At 40.4% G+C, this 27,812-nt stretch overlaps 1 protein-coding gene and 1 long non-coding RNA gene across 4 annotated transcripts in view; one reads left to right on the top strand and one right to left on the bottom strand.

The window, feature by feature from the left end:
• Positions 1-11,581, bottom strand: part of LOC111543378 — a 90,081-nt gene extending 78,500 nt beyond the window's left edge. For both annotated transcript variants that reach the window (XR_002731847.2, XR_002731846.2), the window contains exon 1: positions 11,445-11,581. This is a non-coding gene — a long non-coding RNA (uncharacterized LOC111543378). The remainder of the gene's footprint in view (positions 1-11,444) is intronic.
• Positions 11,236-26,788, top strand: NEPRO (nucleolus and neural progenitor protein). Of its 2 annotated transcripts, XM_023213320.1 has the most exons (9): positions 11,258-11,555; positions 13,498-13,652; positions 17,677-17,756; positions 18,278-18,409; positions 18,870-18,947; positions 20,277-20,638; positions 20,986-21,047; positions 23,266-23,525; positions 25,656-26,788. In XM_023213320.1, exons 1-9 carry the CDS (start codon positions 11,453-11,455, stop codon positions 26,122-26,124), a joined length of 1,701 nt encoding a protein of 566 aa, XP_023069088.1. In that variant the 5' UTR covers positions 11,258-11,452; the 3' UTR covers positions 26,125-26,788. The 2 variants fall into 2 exon arrangements, with proteins under 2 accessions (XP_023069097.1, XP_023069088.1); XM_023213329.1 differs by lacking the exon at positions 13,498-13,652 and having other exon boundaries at positions 11,236-11,555.
• The last annotated feature ends 1,024 nt before the right edge of the window (positions 26,789-27,812 follow it).

The following is a 27,812-nucleotide window of genomic DNA, read 5'->3' as shown; positions in this document are numbered from 1 at the left end:
CGGGGGGTGGAGTTTCTAATACAGTCCCGACAAGAGTGGGGGCTGAGAAAGCCCACCCCCGGCGCATCTGCTGGGAGCGACTTTTCTAGGAGTGGAAGGACAATAGGCGGGGCACGGGCATGTCGGGGGAAGCAACCTAAGATGGCTGCTTCCATGAGGGGAAAAGCACATGAGGAAAACATTTCTTCCCCATCCTAGGGGTCCCTGGCATCTTCCTAGTCATCCTAATGTAACATCCCATCACCTGTCTCCTTCAGGACCATGCCTGGTGGGAGCCTCTGCCCCAGGCCTGGAAGCAGCTCCCTTCTGCCTCCATGCGCCCACCATGGCATCATTGCTGAGGAAGTCCCAGCTCCCACTTTCCACATGATGAGGAAACTAGTTCTAATCAAGACAAGATCTGGACCATTGAAGTGAAAACACGGTGGAAAGAGGGACCAAAATCGCCTTCCCCAAGCAAGAAAGGAGATCAAACCTCTAAAAACATTCCAGCTGATATCATCTTTGTTTTAAAGGACAAGCCACAAGCCACATAGTATTTTTAAGAGAAATGGCTCTGATGTCATCTGTCCTGGCAGGATCAGCACTTGGGAGGCTCTGTGTGGGTGCACCGTGAACATCCCACTCTGGACAGAAAGGCTATACCCATCGTATTCAAGGAAGTCATCAGGACTGGCATGCGGTGAAAAGTCCCTGGAGAAGACCTCCCTCTCCACAAAGTGCCCAAGAAATATGGGGACTTCATTACTGAGTTTGAAGTGATCTTCCCCTAATGGATTCCCCAGAGGTCAAGAACTGTACTTGAGCAAGTTCTTCCAATATAGCTACCTGCATTCCCCAAGGACAAACCAGGAAGCTTTCCAGAGCTCAAGGATTTCAGGACTGTTCTCCAGTTGTGGACCATGAGAGGACAGGTGGGCCCAGGGAAGGCTTTCAGACTGCTGAAAGTTTTCCATAGACTATATTACAATCTTTCAAAGTCATGCACTAGGGGGGAAAAAAGCTCCCACTTTGGCTGCCAGGGCTTGTTGGGGTGGAGGGTGACACAAGGTGAGGTAAGATATGCTCCTGCTATCTTGCCCTTGACCATGGAAAGCACTTTTCTGTAGCAATCCTGGGATCCAGAGTTGGTCTCTATGGAACCAATGGTAGGAATATCGTGTCTGATTGCAGTAGAGGGGCTTTGGTGGGCTGGCCCTGGACCCTTATCATCATCCTTTACATTAATTTTGTCAGAGAATGCGTTCATCTTCAAACAATGGACTTAGAAATGGCTTTTGTAAATTAGGGATTGTGTTAAATTGCACACTGGCCTCTGAATACCTCAGAAAATAGATTGCTATCAACAGGCGCTTTTTCTCTATGTTTCTGTGAGGTTCTAGGAGTTGAGATAGGAGATGGATTGTCAACAATGATCCTTGCTAAATGAGCACTTTGTGTTTATAATTGAGATATTTTAACATTAAAAAAAATATGTCATCTTATAGAGGTAATTTATGTTCACTGAACAATTCAGAAAATTAAAAGAATAGAAAATAAAACTCTTCTGTATTCCCACTAACTGGAAATAACTATTATTAATACCTTAGCATCATTTTTTACTCTGGGTACACATCCCCATTTGCCCCTTTCCCAACCTGGAGTCATATGTATATCCAGTTTTATTATCTCCTTTATTCATTTAATAAAATGTGAGCACTGTGGAGTCCTGTTAAGATGAGTAAGCAACAACGAAGAAGGGGTCCAATGTCAGGGAGAACAATTGTTCTGAGACAGGTAACCACAAACAACCGCTGGTATGACAACTTTGCTCTGCACATAGCCCCAGCAGTATGACCTCGTTCTATAAATACCCCTTCCAGCACAACCCTATAAAACTTTCCTCCAGACCCTGCTTCTTTGCAGACAGCCCCTTCTTTGCTGTGCTGCCCATTGCACCCTTGCAATGTATCTTCATACTTTCTCTAATAAACCTGCCTTTCTTTACCTATAGCTGTCTTGGTTAATTCCTTTACCACCCGCAATGCCAGCCCCAGTCAGTCAGACCCGCAACAAGTACTTCTCTGGGCCATTAAAAATTTCTTTTTTAAAAATGATTGTAGCAAAGTCTTCTAGTTGTTCACTATCCCTCCCTCCCTCCCTTCCTTCTTTCTTTTTCTTTTTTTGAGACAGAGTCTCGCTCTGTTACCCAGGCTGGAGTGCAATGGTACGATCTTGGCTCACTGCAACATCCGCCTCCTGGGCTCAAGTGATTTCGTGTCTCAGCCTCCCAAATAGCTAGGATTACAGGCGTGCACCGCCATGCTCGGTTAATGTTTGTATTTTTAGTAGAGATGGCGTTCCACCATGTTGGCCAGGCTGGTCTTGAATTCCTGACCACAAGTGATCCACCTACCTTAGCCTCCCAAAGTGCTGGGACTGCAGGTATAAGCCACCGTGGTTGATCTATTTCCTTCTTCCTGGGTATGCAACTAGACTATGTTTCCTGGCCTCCCTTGCAGTTAGGCGTAGCCAAAGGAACATGAGTGAATGTAATGAGTATATTCCTGGGCCAGTGCTTGTAAGAGGCAGGCGTGTCCTACCTCTATGTTATCTGTTCCCCCTTCTTATAGCTGGATGCAGATGATGACAAGGCCTTAGGAGATTTCAAGGTCACAGGATGGAAGGAACCTAAAATTTGAATAATCATGTGCTGAACAAGATGGGGAATACTGGTGAGAATAAACATCTAATGTGCTTGATCTATTACATATTTTGGATCTGTTTGTTATAGCCATTTGCTTACCCTGTTTTTCATTCTATAGGTATACCATAATTTCTAAGAGGAAATGGTTTCGTTTTTTTGAGACAGAGTTTTGCACTGTTGCCCAGGCTGGAGTGCAATGGCACAATCTCTGCTCACTGCAACTTCTGCCTCCCCGGTTCAAGCAATTGTCCTGCCTCAGCCTCCTGAGTAGCTGGGATTACAGGTGCCTGTCACCATGCCTGGCTAATTTTTTGTATTTTCAATAGAGATGGGGTTTCACTATGTTGGCCAGGCTGGTCTTGAACTCCTGACCTCGTGATCCACCCACCTCAGCCTCCCAAGTACGGGGATTACAGGTGTGAGCCACCATGCCTGACCAGGAAATGTTTCTTATTAAACTGTAGTAGGTTGTTAAAAATGGCCCCCAATGAGTGAATCACATCTCCCTGTGTCCATGTCTCTTTGTAATATTCTTGACTGCTTTCCCGAACAAAAGCAGGGGGTCTATTTCCTCATTCCTGGAGCCTAGGCTGCCTTTATGAGATTTTTGGCCAGAAGAATGTGATGAAAGTAGCATTTAAGGACTTCTGAGCCCAGATCCTAAGGGGCCTTGCAGCATCTGCTCTTGCTCAGGGTGAACCCCAGCTACTATATAAAGAAGCCCAGATTATCCTATTTGTGTAGAGAGTCTGTGTGGAGAGATAGGTCCTAGATGATGAGATAACATGTGGAGACAGAAGCCACATGGAGGAGAACTGAAGCCCTACACACATGTGTGAGTCAAGGTAAAGCCATGAGACTAAATATCCAGGCATCTCAGTCCACCTTCAGCCATTTGAGCCATCCCAGGAGGGATGCCAGACCTGTAAGTGAAACCATCTGGGAGTCTCCCGATCCAGTCAAGCCACCCAGCCAACACCACCATGTGGACAGACTTTGTACCTGTCCCCCTGGAGCAAACTGAGATCTGATTTTAGTTACAGCTCTAGAAGTGATGAGAAGTGGTTTTGGTGGGTCTTGAGGTTATTATAGGGTCTTCATACAAGTCTCCTCAGACACAGGAAGGCAGACTGCTCCAAGATTCTCAGCTTTTCCCGAGTTCAACTAATTCCGAGGCTCAGAGTCCTTCTTCCTACCAATCAATGCTCTACCTTTCACGTATGAGATTTTTGAGTCTATGAATTCAATTTAGGTTGTAATTCTGCAACCCACAGAACTGAATTTTGGGTCAAGGTCAGCTATGAAACTATAAGAAATAACATAATTTTAGGGCCACCATAGACACTCCCTGATTCTCTATGACTTGAGCTGTGTTAAATACCTAAGCGTGTCACTTTCTGTAGGCTTTCCAGTGCACTCAGAAGCATCACTGCTACTGTAACAGTCATGGAGTCAGCAGGCTTCAGAGGGCACTTCCTCACAGTCAGCTTCAGGTGACTTAAGTATGACGCTGCAGCACACCAAGGATTTCTAATACCCAATTTCCCCATCACTACTGTGTTCAAAGCTAAGGACACGGCCAAACAAAGCACAGAATTCCATTTAGAGGGGCCGTTTCCTGCGACCACTTCTGGTTCCAAATATCATATCAGTCAGAGTCCATTAGTAAAACAGAATAATACAGTGTTACATATTTTACCAGAAAGAATTTGCTTTTTCGAGATGGAGTTTCACTCTTGTTGCCCAGGCTGGAGTGCAATGGCGCAATCTCGGTTCACTGCAACCTCTGCCTCCCGGGTTCAAGGATTCTCCTGCCTCAGCCTCCCAAGTAGCTGAAATTACAAGCATGCACCACCATGCCTGGCTAATTTTTTTGCATTTTTAGTAGAGAGAGGGTTTCACCATGTGGGTCAGGCTGATCTCAAACTCCTGGCCTCAAGTGATCCACCCACTTCAGTCTCCCAAAGTGCTGGGATTACAGGCACGAGCCACCGCGCCTGGCCATCAGAAAGAATTTAAGGAATATAAGGAATTGGTTAAATGAATGTTTAAAAACTAACATGAAAAGATGATACAACACTGAAGTAACACAGAGATAACCGCTGAAAGCAGTTACAATCCCTGGAACTGGAGAAACCAGGCAAAGAAATTTGGGGTTATCAGAATTTAGATTTTTAGAGAAAGGCACTTACAGAATTGGGACCTAGACCTCTAAGGACAGAACACCATCCCGGTGCTGCTAGTACCTCTGAGGGTTGTTCTGAGCATGTGTCAAAAAGAGTCAGGGACTGGAACCAACTGCCATTACCTGGAGTGAAGACAGTGTCGGGCAACACTGCCAGGGACAATGGAGCAGAGAAGAATCTTCTCTCCTGCTCTTGCCTTCAACCTCCCTCTAGTGGCCCATATTGGTATATCTACAGGCTAGCCAAGTAGTTTGCAGAGTCCCAGTCCCAGCATCACAGAGTAAATATAGAAGCATGGGATTAGAGCTGAAAGGCCATAGGGGAATAAGCCAAAAGGTATGTCTCTAAGTATATTGTGCATATGCATATCATGTGCATGCACACACACAAACATCTTGGTACACAGCATTCTGGCATTAAAAATAATTTTTTTCGCTGAGCAAGGTGGCTCACGCCTGTAATCCCAGTACTTTGGGAGGCCGAGGTTGGGGGATCACCTGAGGTCAGGAGTTCAAGACCAGCCTGGCCAATGTCGTGAAACCCCATCTCTATTAGAAACACAAAAATTAGCCAGGCACGGTGGGTGCCTGTAATCCCAACTACTTGGAAGGCTGAGGCAGGATAATCGCTTGTTCCCAGGAAGTGGAGGTTGCAGTGAGCTGAGATAGTGTCACTGCACTCCAGCCTGGGTGACAGAGTGAGGCTCTGTCTCAAAAAAAATAAAATAAATAAAATAAGTAAATAAATAAAAATAATAAATAATTTTTTCTCATTACAACAATACTTTTTTTAATATAAAAAAATAAGCTCATAGAAGAAAAAAAAAATCTATCCTACTGCCAGAAAAACAACCATTCATTTATATCCTCCCAGACCTTTTCCTCAACGTGTGGATATGCATTTTTTTTCAAGGAATGACATACAGTTTTCTGAACTGCTTAAAAAAAAATCTTAATGTATCATTAATAATTGCTCACATGAATACATATTTATTTACAACAGTGGGTTTTAAACTGTTCTAGGAAATATCTTGGGCAAGTACCTCAGGAAATGGCCCCTCAAAATTGCCTTAATGGGAGGGCCTTGCATTCCCCCATACATCCTTAACCATTGCAATCTTGCTTTTATATATTTGTTTTACATAGTAGGTTTCTATATAAGATTTTGTGGGGAATAAAAAATTCCACTGCCAAAATATTAGAAAGTAATCGAATTATTGTGAGGATACAATGTCACTTTCCTTTTTCATGATTACAACAAAGAATAACTTTGCACCTAAATTTTTGTGTGAAGCCCTAGTAACACCAGACACTGTGCTTTTCACTCTTTGTCTATTTGATAGAAGCTAAAAATTATTTTAACTTGTATTTTGTGAATTGCTAATGAGTTGGCCAAGGTTTTACATTTAATGGTCATTTGTATCTGTGACAGCCTTTTTTTTTTTTTTTTCAGTCTAGAGATTTGTTTACAGTATGGCCCTAAAACCTTAATTCTAATGTACATAGCCTGTGCTTTTTCCATGTCCCCTGATTCAAGGAAGCTCGGATTTCAACATCCATTGCTCATCCAGAACACCATCTCCCTGCTCTCCTCCACTCTTGGTAATGATCTCAAGTCCTCCTCCACTGAGAACACAGAAGCTGCCCATCACTCCATTCCAAATAGATCCATACGTATACTATTTGTATTTTTCTTCCTGGCTCAGAAAATAAAAGGTTTTGATATTTAAGTCAACTCCTTTACTTCAGCACTTGATTTCATCCCTGCTTGTCTCTTCTGGTTTCGAGGATGGTATCCGGCAAACAACTGATGCTCAGAAACTTTGTTGAATGAGTAATGGGTCTTTCTCCATCAATTTTCTCCTTTTTGTAATATCCAGCTTCTTTCACACTTTGAATTCTTCCCTTTAGCCTATATATACGTTTGATCAAGTCATTTTCTGTCCGTGATGGTCAACTTTATGTGTCAACTTGGCTAGGCTGTAGTACCCAGTTATTCAATCAAATATTAACTTAGGTGCTGCTGTGAAGGTATTCTGTAGAAGTGATTAATGTCTACAGTCAGTTGACTTCACTAGAGGGGATTATTCTGGGTCATGTGGGTAAGCCTGATCCAATCAGTTGAAAGGCCTAAAGAATAGGACTTAGGTTTTCCTGAAGATGTGAAGAAAGAAGAAATTCCACCTGTGGACTTCCTCTTCAGCTCCTGCCTGAGAGTTTCCAGCCTTATGAATTTCAGACTTTCCTATCTGACCCCTACAATGGTATAAGTCAATTTCTTTCTGTAAATCCCTTTATATATATCCCACTTTTCTCTTTGGTTGATGGAATCCTGACTGGTACACTATCCTTAAAATCAGAACAAAACAAAACAATACTCTTCTTGACCCTGCATCTCTCTGTCACCAATAAACTCTGTTTTTCCTTCTATCTAAGCTACTAATAACATTGTCCTATATTCACTGTCTCTACTTCATCCCTTTGCAATCACTTTGGAGCTATAGTCCCATTTATTCAACTGGTGAACTGCACATTTTCTCATGGATAGCCATGGGCAATCTCAAACTCAGTACATCAAAAGTCATCTTATCACCCTTGCCACCTACCTAAATCTATTCTTCTTCTGAATGTCATACTTCAAACTTAAGGTGAAAATCTGGAAATCATTTTTATTAGTCCATTCTCACATTATTATAAAGAACTACCTGAGATTGGGTAATTTATAAATACAAGAAGTTTAATTGACTCACAGTTCTGCAGGCTGTACAGGAAGCACAACTGGGGAACCCTCATGAAACTTACAATCATGGAGGAAGGTTAAGGGGAAGCAGGCACATCTTACATGGCCAGAGAAGGAAAGACAGCAAGCAAAGGGGGAGGTGCTACACACTTTTAAACAACCAGATGTCATGAGAACTCACTATCATGACAACAGCAAGGGGAATTTCTGCCCCCACTATCCAATTGCATCCCACAAGGCCCCTCCTCCAACACTGGGGGTTACAATTCAACATGAGATTTAGGTAGGGACACAGACCCAAACCATATCATCATTCTAGACATGCAAATACGTAAATAGGTTGAGCATCTTTAATCTGAAAATCCAAAATCTGAAGTGCTCCAAAATGCCAAACTTTTTGAGTACTGACATGACGATACAAGTTACCCTGAACACATTAATTTTCACTGTATTAATGGTGTATCATTTTTTTTTTACTATTAAGCACATACATGTGAATAAGTAGAAGAAAATGATTACTTAACAGTAGCATATAAATTCAGAGTCAGGAACGATGTTGACACCAAACAACCACAAATTGTCCACATGGGTAATTAAGATGTATACAAACTTTGTTTCATTTACAAAATTACTAAAAATATTATGTGACAGTTTCTTCAGGCCACGTGTTTAAGGTGTGTAAGAAACACAAATAAATTTCATGTTTGTACTTGGGTCCCATGCCCAAGCTATCTCATGTATATTTGCAAATATTCCAAAATCTTAAAAAATTGGAAATCTGAAACAATTTTGGTTCCAAGCATTTCAGATAAGGGATACTCTCAACCCATGCTAGACATCTAAATACTGTCTATATCCAGTAGAAATGCTTGAAGGTTTGGGCCTTCATCATTTTTGGCCTTAGCTTTTGTAATAGAACAGATGGGCCTGGTCTCCTTACTTCCAACATCTTCCCTCCCAAATTTGTTCTTCAGAGTGCTCTTCTGAGGCAAGGTGACAAAAATTGCTCTGCCTAAGACTCAGTGAGTGACTCCTTTATCACCTATAGCAAGGGCATGTCAACCTAGACTACCATCACAAAGACCTTTTAGAAACAGCCCTACTCAGAACTAATGAGTAAGAATTTCCAAAGTGGGACCTGAAAATCTCTATTTTTAAAAGTTATCCTGGCAATTTTGATAATCATTTGGGTTTCTGAACTACTGGTCTTCAGGTAAAAATCCAAATTCTTCCCATGATGTGACACCAGTATTTCCAGCTCCATCCCTCAGCACAAATCATGTCCCAGCAGTACCAATTCAGTACTAGTGATTCTTCAAACCCATGCTGCTTAACATCTCTCTGTAGGAATATCCTTCTTCCCTTAACTGCCTGGGGAGTTCCTATTCATCCTTCAAAAGACTCTATTCAAGCATCACCTAAGCTCATATCCAGCCAGTAAATATCTACTGAGGCCCTACTACATGCCAGGCTCTGAACTAAGCATTGAGATAGGAAGACCAGTTAGCTATGTCAGTGGTAGTTCTCGCTTTCAGTAGGTTCATATGCCACTGGAGAAATAGACATGAAAGTAAACAAACAAATACAATACAGCAAGGTAAATTATGTGAGAGAGGCTCTGGTAGGCTGAATAAAGATCCCTCCACCTTACACCCAAAGATGTTCACATTCTAATTTCCATAATCTGTAACTATGTTACCTTGCACTGAGAAGGGATTTCGTAGATACATAACCAGGCTGCTTGAGATTTCAGCACCCCAGTAATTTTTTTTTTTTTTTGTTACTGAAATAATAAAAAGTTTGATCAGGCCCTTCCTTACCTGTACATGTTAACCACCAGCTTTTTGCCCAATATTCCTTGTTCCCACAATGTAATTATAAACTGCTGATGTACTGTTTCTTTGTCAAGCAGAAGAAGATAACTTCAGTGTCATAAGAATAGTTTGCAGAAGGAATGAATTCCTTGAAGGACATTGCAACCAGCTGCCATGTACATACGGCTGCACAAGGTATTATGTGAAATGGAAGAAACACAGATTTTTCCCCTGGATTCCTTGAAATTCCCTCTCCATTACTCTCTAGCTTCATAAAAACTCCCCGCTTCTTTTTTGTTATTGTGTATCTGAGAGATCTTGCTCTCTTGCCCTCTGCTTTGGTCCAACAGAATAAATACTTCTCTATCTCCAAGCACCAGTATCTCAGTATTTGGCATCAGCTGCCCATCCGGTACATGAGCCTGAATTTGGAGTTCTAAAACAGGTGTGATTAAGTTAAATATTCTGAGATGGAGTGACTATCCTGATTATCTTGATGGGCTCAATGTAATCACAGGGGTGTTTTTAAGAGGGAGGCAGGCAGGAGGGTGAGAGAGAGAGAGAGGAAGAGGAGACTGAAAAATGTCATGCTGACAATGAAGGTGGAGGATAGTGAAATGAGCCAAGGAATGAAGGCAGCCTCTGGAAGCTGGAAAAGGAAAGGAAATGAATTCTTCCCTAGAGATTCCGGAAAGAACCAGCCCTGCCAACTTCAATCCAGTGAAATTAATTTTGGACTTCTGACCTCCAGAAATGTAAAATAACTTCTACTTATTTCAAGTCATTAAGTTTGTGATAATTTGTTAAGCATCAGTAGAAAACGAATACATAAGCCAACATAGAGCACTGTGGTAATACATTAAAGGGGCCTCTGTATCAAATTATGGAGTGAGGATGGGGTGTTTAGAAAGAATTACCCAAAGTGACGACCCCAAAGCTGAGGAAAGGAGATTGTTTCTGAGGATGACCCAGGTAGAGTAAGGAGATGTGTAAATATGCACAGAAAGAGCATGGAAAGTGTTTCAATAAAGTAAGACTGCTTGCATGAAATAGTAGTAATAACATCAACAATATTAACTACGGTACATGTTTATTGTTTGCATGCCAGAAGTGCCTTGGCATTTTACAAGTCTGTGAGATTGATACTATTATTATCATCTTCATTTTACCCACAGGGATGGGTAAAATGGGTCTGGAGGAGGAGGTAAGTAAATTTCCTGAGATCACTGAGCTAGTAAACAGCAAAGCTAGAACTAGAACCTTGGCAGTCTGTTTCTAAAACACTGTTTTTCTAATACGTTACTGTGGGAGTCTTAAGAACTTAAGGGGGCATTAGCAAGGCTGAGGATAAATGAATTATTAGAAAGATACTAATGAGGTAAGGATCACTAGAGCTTAGAATATGATCTTGTCTTGGAGACTGACAAAAGTGGGAATGATAGACAGGTATCTTCCAAGTTTCTTTGATGTGATCTCGGTTTTGCTGTGGTTCAAGACGTAAAGGAGCCTTCCTTTACCACTCAAAGCAAATCACTCGTCCTTCGCTACAAATTCCACACCTTGCATAAACCTCTTTATTTCTTCCTTTTTCCCCTAATGTCTGAGGCAGAATTGGGGGTAAAAGCACCAACTCAATTCTGGGCCTCATTTTCCATATTTGTAAAATGCCTGGAAGTATTTAATAGTTCCAAACTTGGTTGTGCTTCCGAATCCCCTGCGTGAAGTTTAAACAAAATGCAGATTCCTCACCCCATTCTCAGAGATTCTGTTGGTTAGTATTGGGATGGGGCTTTTTTTCTCCCATGATTCTACGCGGCCACGTATTGGTAACCAATGTACAGATGGCGGGGTCCTTCCCAGTCCCACGCGTTTACTCTGCTAAGGGCGCCTCCGGCCCGGCTCCTGGCCCCGCCCGAGCCCCGCCCCCTGCTCTCTTCCGGCCCGGACTAGGTCCCATCGCCCCACCTCCGGTCGCTAGACGTGCTCTCGCGTAGCTCCACCTTTCCCAAATCGACCCACCTCGCAAGATGGCTGCGGTGCCCCCGGGCCGGGAACCCTGGAACCGTGTGAGAATTCCTAAGGCGGGGAGCCGCACCGCAGTGACAGTGCAGAACCCCGGCGCGGCCCTTGGTGAGTGAGGCGCCGGGCGAGGAGGGGGGAACGTTTCCGGGGGAGGCCGACTGGCCGGGCCGGCGCACGTGGCGGGGGCGGTACCGGGACTTCCCTGGCCCGGGGGACGCTGGGAGAGGGCGCGGGGCACGTAGGGGTCGAGCAGTCCCAGGACTTTGCTGCTGTAGCTCGTAGGGCCTCTGGCTTCGCAGTCCTTCATTGAACCAGCTGTGCTAATGCAGGGCTTGGTTGGAGAGATGGACTAAGGCTCAGCCGTGCGCTGAGGGGGTGGAGAGAGGTGGACTCGGTGCCTGGGAACAGTGCTGCCTGGGAACCCTTGCTCACCCGGGTCTTGGGAGTCTTGTTTACTCTTCCGTCCATTTCCCCTTTCCGTTTTTTTCCTGCCCCCTGCCCCTGAGGAGCGGTGGACGTCACCTAAGCACTGGGACTCAAACTACGATCTTTTCGGACCTCTATCTGCTTATCTGTGAAATGGAGCTAGTCCTCCTACTCACAGGGGCGTTGGGAATATCTAACGATGTAATTTAGGAGACAGTGCTCTGTAAACGACAGTGTTTTACCACCTAAATGGATGGTATTTGTTAGGGTGAAGGGCATATAGTAGGTAGGAGCCTGGCGCAGGAGCCAGGTTGTTTGGGTTTGAATACTAGCTCTACCCTTTGCTGGAGCTTGAGGGAGTTACTGAACCTTTCTGTGCCTCACTGATCTCACTTTCAAATGGAGATAAAAGTAGTACCTTCCTCATAGGACTGTTTTAGGGGGATGAAAGAGTTGATAACATAGAGAAAGCGTTTCGGACACTGCCTGGCATGGTCAATGAACATTCAAATGGTAGCTGTTACCAATGTTAACACGTAGCTCGGGGGCCCAAGGGAGAGAATACAGTCAGTCATGGGTTCTTTGTTTCAGGTTGGGCTGGTAAAGCCCTTTCTTCATCCCTGTTTTCACTAGAGACAAACTAAAAACCATGACTTTAAGCTGCAAAAAGCCTAAAACAAAACAGAACAACACAATAAGGCGGATTGGACAAACGATTTAGATCATCACATCCCCTTTCCCATATATCCATCCTACACACTTTACAGATTATCCCATCTGTCCTTCCCACACACTTGACAGATTAATCTTCCCTCTTTCTCTGTTCAGAAATTGTTTAACAATTCCTATTAGGCACGGGAAATTCACCAACTCACTACCCATCCCCGAGGCAGCCCATTCTGTCTTCAGATAGTTGTTGGGACAGTAAGAAAATTCTTGTTAGGTAGCAACCAGCCTTTACTTCCACCTGGAATGCTAGTGCTGCCTTTAGAGCCATAAATAACACATGAACTGCATCTTACGGACTACTACAGATTTTCAGACTAGGAAGCATCTGCTGATGAGCACCCGGTGTTCAGTCAGGCGTTCATCAAGTAATACGATTTCCAGTTACTGTGGTGGTTTTTCTTTTCTGAATATGTTTGTGTCTCTCTTAAAGTGATATCCAAACACAGAAGCCTTGATTTTGAAGACTGTGAATTTATTCATTCTGTCTTGCTTTTGGGAATAGCAACATGGGGAGTTAGAGAATTATTACACATGTAGTGACATGTGCCCCACCTGCAAGGTGGGGGCGTAAGTGTACACATGAGGCGTAAGTGTACACCAAATGACTGACAGCAAAGTATTCATATGAAAGATTATTAAACCATGATAAAATGCAATGTAAAGATACAACTTGTTTAACAGATGTTCTCTTAATGATTTCGTGGACTTTATGTCATCTGTTACCGTGTTTCAACTTCTCTTATACTTACAATCCTTATGTTCTTACAGTTGAGACAGATTACATTTGTTTTTGATTCCTTTAAAACAAATAAGGGAAGATGCTTTTTTTCAGTGTGTTTTTAATATACTTAATGTAGAAATATGTACTAAATCTTATTAAATATCTCTGCTTCAGACCTTTGCATTGCAGCTGTAATTAAAGAATGCCACCTCGTCACACTGTCACTGAAGAGCCAAATCTTAGATGCAGAAACAGATGTGTTATGTGCCGTCCTTTACAGCAATCACAACAGAATGGGCCGCCACAAACCCCATTTGGCCCTCAAACAGGTGAGGAAGCCCGGTAGATGAGACTCAGCCTGTTCACTTGAAAATGTAGAGCACACTGCCACTTACTGTTTTGCTATTTATGGAAATCTCGTGGAAATCTCAGTAAATTACTTGTGTTTTATAGGCCTAGAGCCCACAGTTACGTGTGCGCTTTCTTTTTTTTCCTGAAAGCATTTCAGCATTTCAAAAAGTAATTTTTGTTAGAAAAGAAGTATGTTTAGATTAATTCTTTCCCAGTCTTGTTTCTAATGGGCAAGTAAACATTTTCTTCATTATGTACAATCTATAACAACAGTGCCTTTGCCCAGCGCAAAGATAAAGTGAGTTGAGCAAGACAAAATGTTGGACATTAAGAAACAGTTCCCTGGGCATAATCAAAATGCTGAAATTAAAAAAAAAAAAAAAAAACTTGTCTACTTATTATAGGGTACATAATCTAATTGGTGGTATGTTAGAGTAAATGGATACATAGCAAGTTGTGGTGTAAACTGGTTTCATGTAATGTCTGGAGCTTAAGACAAAATTGGACCCTCCAGCTCAGCGGCTACACCATAGAGTAGCACCTCTCTCAAGCTGGCTTCCTGATACGCTCATTCATTCATTCACTTAATTCCGCAAGTATTTTCTAGAAGTTCAGAAGGCTATCCATTGTGTGACAGGGCTACCTTGCAAGTGTTTTTGAACTTTCTCTGTGCCAAGCACTCTGCTTCGTGCTGTGTATAGTGTAGTGAAAAAGATGGACATAGTCTCTAACCTTATAGATACATGCTTTCTAGTTAGTTTTCCATCCCTAGTACTTAAAGCAAACAGGGTGAAGATTTCATCAAAGAAAGATCTGGGATCATGGCATGGTCTTTCCCTAAATTTTCCATTCTAGGGTAGCTTTTATCTTTCGGAGTCTTTTTAATCCAAAAGCAAGCTTGCTGACCCTCCCAGTGAATGTATTTTTCCTTCTAGCTTCTGGGTTGTGAATAATCACCCCATCATAAAAATTTGCCATTCTCTAGTCTCTCTCTTTTATGTAGCTGTCCCATCCAGGCGGTCCGTGAGACAAAACTTCCTCTGGATCTGGTGTCCTCTTCAGTTCTGGCTGCCATTTTCCTCTTAGACCTCGTTAAATTTTAGTTGTCTTACTGTCATAACTGATGGTTTCTCTTTCAGCTTTTCCTAAGCTCTGGCATATTCTAAATGTTAAAACTAGGTGAATCATCTGAAAATACAACTTTGATTTTTAGTGCTTCTCCATTGTGTCCTGAGTAAAGACCAAACTCCTGGCAGGGCGCAGTGGCTCACGCCTGTCATCCCAGCACTTTGGAGACTGAGGTGGGTGGATCACGAGGTCAGGAGATCGAGACCATCTTGGCTAACACGGTGAAGACCCATCTTTACTAAAAAACGCAAAACATTAGCTGGGCGTGGTGGCGAGTGCCTGTAGTCCCAGCTACTCGGGAGGATGAGGCAGGAGGATGGCGTGAACCCGGGAGGCGGAGCTTGCAGTGAGCTGAAATCATGCCACTGTACCCCAGACTGGGGGAGAGAGCAAGACTCCATCTCAAAAAAAAAAAAAAAAAAGACCAAACTTCTTAGTTTGGGTTACAAGATCTGTGATCTGGCCTTTTCAGTCTTAGTTCAGGCTTCTCTCTCACGTTCAGATAGATTATATTCCGGCCAACCTGGACTCTTAACAAACCTGCCTGCTCACTGTGTGTGTTCCTACTTCTGAGTGTGCTTACCTGGTCCTGTACGTTTAGAATGCCCAGCCTTTCCATGTCTGCCTGTTAAACACCTTCCTATCCTCCATGTCCTGGCAGTGATAATCTATGTTATAGTAATCTCATTTTTTTTTTTTTTTTTTTTGAGACGGAGTCTCGCTCTGCCACCCAGGCTGGAGTGCAGTGGCCAGATCTCAGCTCACTGCAAGCTCCGCCTCCTGGGTTTATGCCATTCTCCTGCCTCAGCCTCCGGAGTAGCTGGGACTACAGGCGCCCGCCACCTCGCCCGGCTAGTTTTTTGTATTTTTTTAGTAGAGACAGGGTTTCACCGTGTTAGCCAGGATGATCTCGATCTCCTGACCTCGTGATCCGCCCGCCTCGGCCTCCCAGAGTGCTGGGATTACAGGCTTGAGCCACCGCGCCCGGCCAGTAATCTCATTTTAAGTTGTATTTTTCTGAGCATTACTGAAGTTGCTTTTTTTTTTTAGTTCTTAGTTATTTGGGCCTCCTTTTTGTACTTCTCTTATAGCATTTAATATAGTCTGTGTTGTGGTAAAGTTATTTGTGTATATATTTTATATTCTGTGTGATCCCTGAGGTAGGAAACATGTTTTATGCTTATGTTACTGCTGCAGCTGCTGTTACCACTTCTACTGCCTTACAGCTGCTTAACATTTCACATTTTACAGAGAACTTTGATGTAAGTACTAGAATCAGCCTGTCTCTAAACATCCCCCTAAGTGGAACACAGAAAATAGTTTTGATTCCTGTTCTATAGAGTACATGTAGGGCATGCTGGGAGATAAAATACTATTAGAAACTTCTGTATCTCTAGTTGCTAAAAATCTAGTAGTAAAGATAGGAAGACATGTAAAATATTTAATTAAATGCTGAAATAAAAACAGACCCTATTTAAAATTGCAATCTTCTCAGCACTTCCTCTCTGCCTTATTTTTCTTCATAGCACTTACCACCACCTGCCATTGATTGACTGCCTTTCTCTCCCAGCTATAGTGTAAGCTCCACAAGGGCAATGTATTTTGTCCCTTTTGTTTACCGCTATAGTCCAGTTCTTAGAACAGTGTTCAGTAAGCACTCAATAGCATCTTTTATTTTTTTTTAAAAAAAGGTAAGAGCCATGCATTGTACAAAATGCTGTAGGAGTTCTGTAGTCCTCAGGAATACCACACAAAGGGCAGCATGGGACTGCATCTAGACAGATAAAAAAATTTGGATGGGCGTTGATACTGGCAAGGAGAGTATCTTGCCAGAGCTTCTAGAAATTGAACCAAGGTTATGGATTCTGTTTTAACAACGGTTTTCAGAACAATGGAGGGAACAATCCTTAAATTCTTTGGTGTCAGCTCCTATCTTTTTCAGTTTTCAAGTGTGGACACCATCCTTTGAGGGAGGTATTGACAAACCAAGATGGTAAAGCACTTGGAAAACATAGTAAGTGAACTGTGGTTCAAAAGGAAACAAAAGGGAAAAAAATTCAAGAGAGAGAAGGGAAGAGAGAAGATGCGGAGGAACATAAGGACAAGCTTCATCTACTCAAAGAATGTATTTGTTCAGTGATTGAAGCCAATCATTTTCCTCATCTCTGTGGTACTTTATAGACTGTTGAAATTTAGTAGTTAATAATTTGCTATCTTGTTTTAATAGTTTCACTATTAAAAACTGTGTTGTTGGCTGGGTGTGGTGGCTCACGCCTATAATCCCAGCATTTTGAGAGGCCGAGGTGGGCGGATCACAAGGTCAGGAGATCGAGACCATCCTGGCTAACACAGTGAAACCCTGTCTCTACTAAAAATACAGAAAACTAGCTGGGCATGGTGGCGGGCGCCTGTAGGTCCAGCTACTTGGGAGGCTGAGGCAGGATAATGGAGTGAACCCAGGAGGCGGAGCTTGCAATGAGCAGAGGTCACGCCACTGCACTGCAGCCTGGGTAACAGAGTGAGACTCTCTCTCTAAAAAAATAAAAATCATGCTGTCTCAGCAAAATTATAATCTTGAGAATAACCTATACTTGCTTTTGTCCCCTTTATAACATCAAGCTCATTGTGGCATATACTAATTTCTTAGGAGTCACCTGATTTTAAAATGTGTTTGGCTGGATAAATTCCAAATTTGTAACCAGAAGCAATTGCTTGCACTTTGGATTTCTCAACCCTGAAAAAAAATAAGGTATTCTGTGATACTTAGCATAGTTCCATTCTTTGAATACCTAGAACTGTTTGCTTTCCTGGTCATAATCAGTGACCCTGTCTGCATTACATACACATGAATTTGAGCTGGTCTTCTTTTTTCAGGTTGAGCAATGTTTAAAGCGTTTGAAAAACATGAATTTGGAGGGTTCAATTCAAGACCTGTTTGAGTTGTTTTCTTCCAAGTAAGTGGTCCTGTTGCTTTGTGATGTGGTGGGCTGGGAACTCAATGTCTTGTGATCTCCCTTTGGATTTCTCTATGCTTGGTGTTGGAATATAACCAATTATACCTCAGCTGTATAAATTTTGTTTTAATGTGGGGCACCTGGTGTTTGTGGTACTCTTCTGACATTGATCTGTGGGAGTGACTGGTGTGACGTTGAAATCTGGGTCATGGTAGATTATATTAAAACGTCAGAGGGCTGTTATTGCGCATAACTATCTCACATTGAACTTAAAGCAAGTCTTCACTTGAAAACTGCTATAGAAATGCTTTATACTTAAAAATGAAAGTAAAGGGAGTTTGCAGATAGCTGAACATGTGAAGGGTTGCCCAGGGAGGATGTGGAAGCTCTGTGCTTCTGCCATACCTTGCTGTATGCATCTCTTTATTTCAATCCTTTGTCATATCCTTTAACTGGTAAATGTAAAATTAAAAAAAATTTTTTTTAAGTGAAAGTAATGTACTTTTTCTATTTTTTTCAAGTGAAAATCAGCCCTTAACTACCAAAGTGTGTGTTGTCCCCAGTCAGCCAGTGGTGGAGTTGGTGTTGATGAAGGTTTTGGGAGCCTGCAAGTTGTTGCTCCGCTTGTTGGACTGCTGCTGCAAAACATTTCTGTATCCTTGAATATCTTAAATACACCTTCTTTTGAATTGGAATTGTTTGCATATTTTTAACAGTATTTTTATTTGAAAGCTAACACTCTGTAGGAGTTAAAATCTACAGGAATTCTTAAACTTTTCCTTCTTGGCCTCCTTTTCTCAGGAATTGCTTGATGCAACCATTGTCAGAGACTGCCTATCAACTGTTCAGCATGTATTATCCTAAGAGCATTGACAGCTAGAAATTCTTAATCTTAGAAACTAAACTTTAAGAACTAAGTTTAATAATGGGAGCTCTAGCAGAGTGTTTATTACCATATTTTAAAGATTTAAATTCTTAAATAGAACGTGTTCTAAGGCTTTAATACCTTTAAGAAAATTCTGTTTACTTCCAATATATTTCTTCATTCATGATTGTAACTTACAAAACCCACATTACTTTGATTTTGTTTTCTACCTTAAATTGGTTTTCTAGTTTGACTGTGAAACATCTAGGTTTGCAAGAGTTCATTATTTTAAACCTTGTGATAGTTGGGCTGGTGAGCAGATTATGGTATGTACACACCTCTGACATCCTTCATTTCTTTCTCATCTCTTTTCAGCCTAGGTTTCTTAGTAGTAGTTTTCAAACTTATTTTCCTATGGGGTTACGGGAGGTGCAGGTATTCTCTGTCTTGATTTGATCAGAGTTTTTGGGGGGTAGATTGGGAAGCTGAGTGCTAATGGCTATGTCAGAGGAGTAGGCTTTGTATCTCAATCCACGAGATCAGCCCAACACTGAACAACTAAAAAAATTGGGAATGACTAGTGTCGCATTGAAATCTGGGTCATGGTAGGTTGTAGTGAAACATCAGTGGGCTTTTATTGAACATTAAAAAAATTAATGCCTATGACAGGGAATTGCAGTAATAAAAAATTGTTGGCAGTAGTCATATTACAACAGGCCATTTAAAATGATGCTATTCCTGGGCTGGCTATATCACTTGATTCTTTCTGTCACTTGGTTTCTAATTTTTAATGGCAATGATAAATGCATTTTTTGACCTTCTTATGTGCTAGCCTCTTTTCTTCCATCTCAAACACCACTGCTTTTTTGAGCATATTTGGTTGATGTGTGCTGGTAATATTTGCTAACTAAGAGACATTCTTTTGCATGTCTCTATATTGTGAAACTGATCTGAATGATAATTAGAATTTGTCCATATCTGTAAGAAGGCCTGTTTTGGGACATTTCAAGCAATTAAGATTATTAGCTCTAATAAGAATGTAAGAAAACATTGGATGGGGAAAAGAAAAAAAGTGTCTGTATTTAGAGATTGAAAACTTTGCTTTGGTATCTTAACCTGGATATCTCAAAAACTATTTCCTATTGTTTTATTATAATTATAATTATTCTACTTAATCAGAGAATCAGAGGTAACAATGTTTGATTACTAATCATTATTTTAAAATGCTAAACCTTTGATACTCTTTTCTGTAATGAAAATAGCTTTAATTTTTGCTGATTATAATACATACCTGTTTTAAGAAATTTAAAAAGAAAAATGTGAAGAACCTGAAATTTGCCTAAAATCTCAACATCTACCACACTTAAGACTTTGATATGCCTCCTTTTGTATATTTCTCCATGTAGTACTTTTTGAATATGTATATATTTTTTCCTGGTAGACTATCCTACAGTTTTTTGAGTAACATTTTATACTTGGATTTTTCTGTTGGGATGGACTAATCTGGCTGTTTGCAAGTGCGCACCATAGTATTTTTTATCTGTTCTGGAGGACCTTGATAGCCATTTATTTTCAGCTTTCAGTCTTGCAGTTTATTATGTAATCTGCAAATTGTAATTACTGTTTAATTAATGAGCTCCTATTTCTTTCTCTAGGGTTATCTATAAAGGTGTTTTAAAAAGGTTGATTTTGTTATATGAGCCTTTGTTTGGATTGCTTCAAGAGGTCTCTAGGATTCAACCAATGCCGTACTTCAAAGATTTTACCTTTCCTTCTGATATTACTGAATTTTTAGGACAGCCATATTTTGAAGCCTTTAAGAAAAAAATGTCTACAGCTTTTGCAGCTAAAGGAGTAACTAAATTGCTAAATAAACTGTTTTTAATAAATGAGCAGTCACCAAAAGCCAGTGAAGAAACCTTACTTGGAATTTCCAAAAAAGCTAAACAAATAAAGATCAATGTACAGAATAAAGTGGATCTTGGACAGCCGGTAAAGAATAAGAGAATCTTCAAAGGTAATTTGCTTTGATACAGCACATACTCTAGTAAAACAAACAAAAAAAAAAGTAAAAGGAAACCTTTTGAAAGTAATAGGCATTGCATAGAAGGAAATTCAACATCTCACATCTTAATTTTGACTTACATTGAGTATCTATAGAGAAGTATGATAATACCTGTGCTTTCTAAGCTTGAGTACTTTAAGTTATTTGTTTCTGTAATTGCTTCCTAGTTATTTGCTTGCTTTATTTCTTTTTTTATTTTGTGGTAATTTGGCAAGAAATGTCATGCACTTAAGAATTTGTTGTAGATTTGAAAATAGTATGCCTGAAGTTTTGTATCTGCAATTTTTCCACCTCCACAGAAAAGTCATCAGAATTTGATGTGAGGGCTTTCTGCAACCAGCTGAAACACAAAGCTACTCAGGTTTGTCTGGCTTCATTAATTTTAGCTTATGATTTCTGCTAATTTGTAGAGGATGCTTCTTACCAAGGGCAGAGATTGAATCTTCTCATTTTATCCTCAGCTCTAAGCTTAGTGCCTTCTTAGTTGTCAGTGTGTGCTTCTGAATGAATAGAGGCAGGGAATTTTTACTACATCTAGTTAATTCAGTTAATAGAGTACCTTCAGAAGTATTTTAGTAGGAGTTTCTCTAGAATTTTAAAGTAACCATAAGATCTGTTGTTAAGTATGGATTGTACTGCAGCTGAAGAGTATAGGGTTTGCAGTCAGATAGTTGGTTTGAATCCTGGCCTTGGTACTAGCTGTGTGACCTTCTGTGAGTTTCCTGATCTCTCCGTTCCTCTATTTTGTAATAGTAATATGTGCCTCATAGGGTTGTGCTAGTTCTAATGCATGTAAAGCGTTCGGCAGTCTGGGGTATGGTAAGCATTTAAATGGAGTTAGATGTTATTAGCTACTGTCATTTTGGTCATCATCCTCATCGTTTTGTCATGAAGCTATTTACTCTTGTTGAGGTTCAAGTTTTAACATGATTGATTAATGTCTGTAAATTCTGTTTGTTCTGGACCTAGCAGCATATAAGTACATCAGCATTACTGTTTTACTCAGTAACTTGACTTTTTGTTTTTAACCCGGTCTTTGCAAAATGTCTTTACTTCTGATATTTTTCATGGGTTAGTTTACTTCTTTTATTTAAGAATTCTTAAGCATACTTTCTTGAACTCTTAAGGACTTCAGCTTCCATTGATGTTCTGTCTAATTCATAAATTCAGAGTGAGGAGTAATACTTTCTGTGCCAGGCATTGTTCTAAGTGCTTTTATATGCACAAAGTCATGTAATTATATCACAAAAGATCTGTGAGGTGAGCATGTTTATTACCATTTTCGTATTTCAGATGGGGAAATTGAGGCATAGAAAGGCCAAGAAACTTGGCCACATAGTGAATAAATGGCAGAGCTGCGATTTGAATGCAGGCAGTATGGTTTCATAGTCTGTCTTCTTTACCATTCACCAGTCTCCAGAATAGTTTTTCAACGGTATCTCAAGAACTACGGTGCTTTGTGAGCCTTGAAACTTCTGCAGCCTGTGCCCCTGTTTGTAGGTGACTGGCTTTGAAGTTGGTGGGTCAGGATCCCTCTTATTCAAGACTGATTGCTACTGTATTTTTAGCAAATAGCACTAACTTGCTTAGCTTGCTTTTAAAGTAAACTACTTCTGTTGATCACCAAACATAAACTATTGACATGGGTCATTACTTTTATATTTTCTACTTTTTTTAAAAGTTCCTTTTGAGTGTAAGAAATTTGGAAGAAGGTAAGCTTTGAATGAGTGATAGAGCAGATCATCTCGTAGGCAGCATATTTTCATAAAGAAATAGTAAACATTAGTAAAATCCAAATGCGACTTGGTATAGAAGGAAGGGGTTGAAGAAGTAAAGGTGCCTTGTCAGAGATGGTTGAAGTAGAATTGGAAGTGTTGCTCAGTTGAGCATTTTTAACAGATACTCAGCAGGCATTAACTGATTAATGGCCTTATTCTGCTGGGCGCTCTGCAGGCCCCCATATCTTCCCTGTTTTCAGAAACATTTCTAAATTGAGGAGGTTTGCTCAGGATATGGAAATAAGTGAAAAACAAATTGTGATATTCTGTTGGTATGGAGGAGAGGGGCCTTCCAGTGATCCCCCAACCCTCTGCAATTAGGCTTTGACCAGTATTTAAACATGTGGGGTTTTATTGTTGTGTATGTGAGATATGTGTGTTAGAATATTTATGTTAACTTTCCTATGTCAATCTAACTCAGCTGCAGATGGGACCTGTCCTGGTACAGAGGGGGGACCAAACAACTTGTATTTGGAGCAGTGGAGAAAAATTCGGTTTTTAGAGACATAAGGAAAGCTTACTGAGCAAAAAATTGCCTTGAAGACTGACAAGTTATTTTTTTAATTTTTAGTTTTTGTGGGTACATAGCAGGTATATATATTTATGGGGTACATAAGATATTTTGTTACAGGCATACAGTGCATAATAATCACAGGGTAAATGGGGTATCCATCACTTCAAGCATTTAGGGACTGATAATTCTAATTTTTAAATTTTGATTATAAGCTAAATTTCCCTGTTGTCATATAATTACAAGCTGGTAACTGTCCAATATATTTTTCTCATGTTTTCACGTTTCAGGAGACCAGCTTTGATTTTAAATGTTCTCAGTCCAGACTAAAGACAACCAAATATTCTTCTGATAAAGTGATAGGAACTCCTTATGCCAAAAGTTTTGTGCAAAGATTCCGAGAGGCTGAGTCCTTCACACAACTTTCTGAAGAAATCCAGATGGCAGTTATATGGTACAGGAGCAAAAAACTCAAGGCTCAGGCCATTTTTCTGGGTAACAAACTTCTTAAAAGCAACCGGCTTAAACATCTGGAAGCTCAAGGTACTAGGTAGGTATATTGCAAAAATTATGTTCCTTTACTTTTTCTGTTGTTGTTATGAGTAAAAGTGTATATTCAGGTCACTTTTCTTTAAAATGTGATGTCCAGCAGCCGCAGTGGGGCTAAACTGGGATGTACTCAAACTGCAGTTCCATTTGCTGCTTTTGTTGTAAGAGCAAAACTGTATCATTGGAGAAAGAACATAAACAAGTTAATTGGACCTCAGGCATTTATGCTTTTCATCATTTCCATCTGCTCATTCTGGAACCATTAAGAATGTCTGGTGTGCTGAGCCTGAGGATACAACTGCATAAAGACATGACTTGGTCTTCAGGGAGCTCAGGGTCTTCTGGAAAGGCAGCCCTTCTGCAGATAGCTTCAGCGCAGTGCAGTGGGATAAGGGCATGAGAGCAGAAGCAGAAGGTGCCTGCCTCCCATGAGGCCCACACAAGACTGCTGGGGTCTTGTACTGTTGCTACTTGCTACTGTTTGTATCAGCTGGACTTTATATATTTCTTTTCTGTGATTTTTATATTCAGAACTGTTTAAGGGTGCTTATCTTTGCTTGTGAACCAGTATTGCATGAAGTATTACATGAAGTTAGACATTAGACACTTCAGGGCTTAGTGGTAACGATTTCAAACACAAATAGGTATTAAGAGCCTATTCCACCTTCACAGAGGCAATTTTCTGATTTGTTTTTTTATTGTGTTCTTTAAGAAATATCCTGTGCATGCCCCGTAATTTCTTATCCATAGTTATAGAGCTATTCAGGGATTTAAAATTAATTCCTGGGGAGGAAGCACATATTAAAAATGATGTTCAATTTTCTTTTGAAGTTTACAGAAAATATATTCCTGTTTCAGAAAAAAATTAGTATACAGTGAGGGTTTTGTAACACATTTTGATTAAAAGCGACAGGAAAAACGGTTGAATATTCCTAAGGGATAAAGTGCTTGAGGGGTTTTTACATTGAGATGGGTCCCCTAAAGGTGTGTAATAATCTAAAAGTGATGTATCCTATGGCTGGAAACGCAGCCTGAGATGGAGAGAAGCATTCTGTTTAAAATTGGGTTTAAAATCAAGGGTAGATGAGGCAGAAGTAACAACTAAAAGTTAATGAGAAGGGTGGCAAACTGGTGTTTATTGGTTAAACCATTACTCAGTACTCCCCAGATATAGTGCTCCTTCATATACTGCCCTGTTTTGCTGTTTCATTAATATATTTGTAGTAAACTTTATAATTTATTTAGTGTCCGTAATAACACTGTGAGGTAGACAGTATTATTCCCATTTCATAGATAGATAAATGGCGTTAGATGTGGAACTCAGTTCAGGCCCTCTGTTTTCCTTTCAACTCTGAAGTACACCTACCTTCTTCCCACTTAAAAGCCACTGCTTATAATAAGATAAGAAAATGGTTTGGAAGCAAAGATCGTGATTTATTATAATGGGCTTCCTCAGAGTTTTATATCCATGCCCATCTTTTAAAATCTATCACAAACAGTGCAACAATTCAGTAAGGCACTGATGAACCTTGTGGCAGTGTACCCTGTTTGGAAGCAAAGCACCTAAAATGATCAGCTGTTTGATTTCTGAATTTCCAAACTTGAAGATGACATATGAATCATAATTAGGGTAGCTTAAGGCTGTCAGTGTGTCTGGGCCAGAAGCCCTATCTTCACATTCTTTTATAAACTTCTCTTAGCCTTTATTCCTTTTTCCTTGTTCATTTCATGCTACAGCATGAAGCTGATTATCCAGATTCAGATTAATATGTACTGGCAGATTTTTCCATTTATGATGTTTCCTCATGTCTACTCATTACATTATGAACAGATTTAGCAGTTATGAGGGAAATGCTCTAAAAGTACAGGGGTATCTCACCATTCAGCAAATAACTAGCAGCTGTACTTTTGAGAGTTTGAAAGCAAAATGGGGACACATTCGTCTACACTTCAATCAGAGGGCATTTGTGCTCTGAAAAAGCAGACTTGGGGTGAAACATTTTTCAATGTGGTTCTGGGATTGTACACAGGCATAGGACTAGTAGATAAATTGTGTATTTTTCTTTTCAGTTGGTAAAGAATGTTTTTCTGCATCTTAAGCCCTGATTTTTCCTCTCTCTGTCTTTTAAAGTTTGCCAAAGAAACTAGAGTGCATAAAAACATCTATTTGCAACCACCTTCTTCGTGGCTCAGGTATCAAAACTTCAAAGCATCATCTGAGACAGAGAAGATCACAGAATAAATTTTTACGGAGACAAAGGAAACCACAGAGAAAGTTGCAGTTGACTCTTTTAAGGGAAATTCAGCAGTTCTCTCAAAGGACTCAGAAGACTGCTGCAGATACCAGTGCTAAGTGGAGACTCTCACACTGTACTGTGCATAGAACTGATCTCTACCCCAACAGTAAGCAACTCTTGAATAGTGGAATTTCAATGCCTGTCATACAAACTAAGGAGAAAATGATGCATGAAAATCTTAGAGGCATCCATGAAAATGAAACTGATTTGTGGACAATGATGCAAATAAATAAAAACAGTACATCAGGAACCATTAAGGAGATAGATGACATTGATGATATTTTTGCTTTAATGGGAGTTTAGGTGTTCATATGTGAGAATTTTAAGTGATTAACAAGGCTAGGTCAGTGTTCTAAGTAGAACTGCTAAGATCTGGAAATACCACCTGGACTCACAGAGGAGCTGCTTTAGTGCAGCATTGCACAGGAGTTCAGTTCAGCCTACATTTAAAGTAGCACTGTGTCATTTCATCAACAAGTATTTGTTTTTGGTTTCAACTACATGCCAGGTGTTAATATGAAAAACCTGCCACAGCCTACCTTTGAGAAGCAGATGTAATTCCTTGAGGCTAGTAAGTCTCTGAAAAACTGAATAATTTTATGACTTACTAGGCAATTTAATAATCGTTTGCAAAAACCATTGTGTCTTGAGGTAAATGAGGAGGGAGGGTGGGGGATAGCAAGGAAACACCTGAAAGGTCACTTTGGCCTTATTGGTTCCATTGTACATAGGTCCACCTCTGAATACTGGTTTGTAGCTCCTGACAGTTATGCTGTCTTGTTTATATGTTAGAATTGATCATCAGGGTTTGCCACTGCTTGTATTACCAGGGACTGGTTACAACCATTATTTCTCTTCATTTGCTCAGCTTATCTCATATTAAAGTGAGTTTGGAGTTCTCCAAGAGGTTTTAGTTGTATTTATTTGGCTACCAGTGATTGATTCCAAATAAACCTTTTTACAAAAAGGATATAAGGTGGTTTATGGTTACATATGATATATAACAGGGTAACAGATAGAGAAAACAAAATGAAAATATCAGGTTAGGAGACACAAAGTAGACCCAGGAATGAGGCTAGAACATTTATAATTTGGTGTTGATGCTGTCATCTGATAGGGGATGTTGCTCATACTGTTGCTCTGAGGGAGTACATCTTGAGTATCTTCAAATGATGATGTGAAGTCTGATGTAGGTATCTTTCCAATGTTCTACTTTACTAGAATTAGGTTATTAGGCTTCTCTAGTGGCCTTAACTTTTGTTACACAGAGATTTAAAGAAAACCAAAGCAGTACCTTAGTATGTATGTACTGCATCCTTCTTTTCCTCAGCCACCCTATCGTAACAAGTTATTTCCCTTCCATTCTTTATTTGGCTTTGTTCTTTCCTTGTCTGCCTTCTGCATTTTCTCAGTTATCTACCAGTGGTTCTCAAACTTTAGACTTTTTGAGAATCGCCTGGTGGGTTGCTAAAAGATGCAGATTAGTCCTTTCCTAGACACCGATAAACAGGGGCCAGAAACCTGCATTTTTAACACAGAGCCCGCGTGATTTTGATCCAGGTGGCCCCAAATCCAGTTATGTAAACGCTGCTTTAGCTTCTCTCCTGAAGCCTTATTAAGTAAACTGGTTTAATCCCTAATCTCTAGTCACTTTTCATGTTCCCTTTGGCTTCCTACCAAGTGGTAGTATCCATTTAGTGCCTTAAAATATGGACAGTACCAAGGAGATTTCATTCCAGACAAGTCTAGAAATGGCCATTAGCTTCTAAGTGTCTTTGTGTTCGATGTATTTCCTTTACCTACTGGGAAATGTAAGGTAAATTCGTAAGAGAACTGGTGCATAGCTTTGTGGACCATAGGGTTTATTTGCTGAGAGTTGTCTATATTCATGCACCCAGTCCCCTAAGTAGCCTTTTTTAAGACTTCATGTAACTGATTCAGAAAAAAACTCCCAGTCTTTTAAGACTTCATTTAGCTGATTCAGAAAAAAA

The sequence above is a fragment of the Piliocolobus tephrosceles genome, chromosome 2 (genome assembly GCF_002776525.5).
Source record: "Piliocolobus tephrosceles isolate RC106 chromosome 2, ASM277652v3, whole genome shotgun sequence".
Lineage (NCBI taxonomy): Eukaryota > Metazoa > Chordata > Mammalia > Primates > Cercopithecidae > Piliocolobus > Piliocolobus tephrosceles.
Note: the sequence above shows the minus strand (reverse complement) of the source record. Positions and strands in the feature narration are given on the sequence as shown.

Coding starts and splice junctions, on each gene's coding strand:
- NEPRO (XM_023213320.1), top strand. CDS start 11,453: ATGGCTGCGGTGCCCCCGGGCCGGGAACCCTGGAACCGTGTGAGAATT. Junction 13,653..17,676: donor CCCATTTGGCCCTCAAACAG/GTGAGGAAGCCC, acceptor TTCTTTTTTCAG/GTTGAGCAATGTTTAAAGCG. Junction 20,639..20,985: donor GAATAAGAGAATCTTCAAAG/GTAATTTGCTTT, acceptor CCACCTCCACAG/AAAAGTCATCAGAATTTGAT.